The sequence below is a fragment of the Meleagris gallopavo genome, chromosome 24 (assembly GCF_000146605.3).
Source record: "Meleagris gallopavo isolate NT-WF06-2002-E0010 breed Aviagen turkey brand Nicholas breeding stock chromosome 24, Turkey_5.1, whole genome shotgun sequence".
NCBI lineage: Eukaryota > Metazoa > Chordata > Aves > Galliformes > Phasianidae > Meleagris > Meleagris gallopavo.
The window spans coordinates 2,945,176-2,946,567 of record NC_015034.2 but is presented as its reverse complement, the minus strand read 5'-3'; the positions used below and the strand labels follow the sequence as shown (position 1 = coordinate 2,946,567).

General features: G+C 63.9%; 2 protein-coding genes across 2 annotated transcripts in view; both read right to left on the bottom strand.

Moving 5' to 3' along the window:
* GMCL1 (germ cell-less 1, spermatogenesis associated) overlaps positions 1-646 on the bottom strand; it is a 9,314-nt gene extending 8,668 nt beyond the window's left edge. Inside the window, exon 1 of the mRNA XM_010723176.2 lies at positions 89-646. Coding sequence (XP_010721478.2) covers positions 89-534 — 446 coding nt within the window. The 5' untranslated portion in view covers positions 535-646. The remainder of the gene's footprint in view (positions 1-88) is intronic.
* A 40-nt stretch (positions 647-686) lies between these two features.
* The window catches only part of LOC104914244 (calsenilin-like), a gene marked incomplete at its 5' end in the record, with an annotated part of 7,301 nt that continues 6,595 nt past the window's right edge, over positions 687-1,392 (bottom strand). The window contains 2 exons of the mRNA XM_010723174.2: positions 687-1,054; positions 1,205-1,267. Of these exons, the coding sequence (XP_010721476.1) occupies positions 1,007-1,054; positions 1,205-1,267 (111 nt within the window). The remainder of the gene's footprint in view (positions 1,055-1,204; positions 1,268-1,392) is intronic.

Sequence of the window (1,392 nt, the reverse complement as noted above, 5' to 3'; positions counted from 1 at the left end):
CATCACCCCACAGCCCCCCCTTACAGGCCTCATTTAGGCCCCAGAGCCCCCCAGCACGCCCACGACCGCTCCCCCTTCACCCTCAGACCTGCGGGGGGCGCTGTGGAGCCGCTCGTCCCGCTCGCTGTCGCTCTCGCTCTCGCTGTCACCGGGCCCTTCGCCCCCTCCCCGCTTTCTCTTTCCTCCCCGATGCCCCCCGCCGCCTCGGCCTCCCTCCCCCGCCGCCCCGTCTGCGAGCGAGAGGCCGCCCCGCCGCCTCAGCAGCCGGCTGCTCAGAGAGCCCATCGCCGCCCTCCATGTGGGGAGGAAGAAGTGACGGAGACGCCTCAGCAACGGCCGGCGGCGGCCATGATGCTCGGGGGTGGTGGCGAGAGGGAGTGCGCATGTGCTAAGTGCGAGGTGCGGATCTGCGCACGCGCAGGTGACGAGACGGGGAGATATACATGCGCGCATTGCTCCCCGCGCATGCGCACTCGGCACCCCGCGCATGCGCAGCGCTGCAGCAAGGACTCCGTGGCGGAACCTGGTCGCCATGGTAACGGCCGTCCGCCATGCAGGGCCGGGCTTCCTCCTGCTCCTCCTCCCTCACCGCCATCCCCGGTGCCGCCTCGCCCGCCCCGTTTTGGGGGAGATACGGCCCCAGGCGCCGAGCTGGCGGAGGGCCGAAGCGCTGTGGGATGCCCACATCATGGCTGGGTGCTTTATTTAGGGGAAAAAAAAAACAAAAACAAACAGCAAATTTCAGCCCCCATCCGTCAGTGTCGCATCCATCCCATAATGTCCACCTTGTGCTGGGTCACCTCTGGGGCAGAGACCCATTTCTGGGGAGATCTGCCCCAAAATGAACCACCGGGGGGGGTCCAGTGTGGAAGCTGGCCATGTCATCCTTATTCTTAAGGGTTTCTCCTCATTATTAGGGTTTTTCTCCTCATTCTTAAGGGTTTCTCCTCATCTTCAACGTCTCGCAGGCTGTGTCCCACCACAGCCATCCTGGGATCCCTGTGCTCTAAATGGTGTTCTCAAAGATCTGCATGGAGCTCATGATGTCCGCATCCTGCCGGGGGGACACGGACACATAACAGGTGCCTACAGGGGGAGGGGGCACCCATGGAGGGGTCCCTGAACCCACACTGACATCCCTTTGGGTACAAGGATGGGAGGGGGAGGAGGGGAGTGAGCCCAAAGTCAGTGCTGGCGGTGTCACCTGCTGGCACGTCTCCAGGAACTCCTCGTAGGTCACCACGCCGTCCCCATTCCTGTCCATCTTCTGCAGGGGCAGAGCTCAGCAGGGATTTCCCCATCCCTGTTCCCATCCCCATCCCCATCCCTCCCCGTCCCCATTCCTGTTCCCCTCCCCGTCCCCATTCCTGTTCCCATCCCCACCTCCCTCTC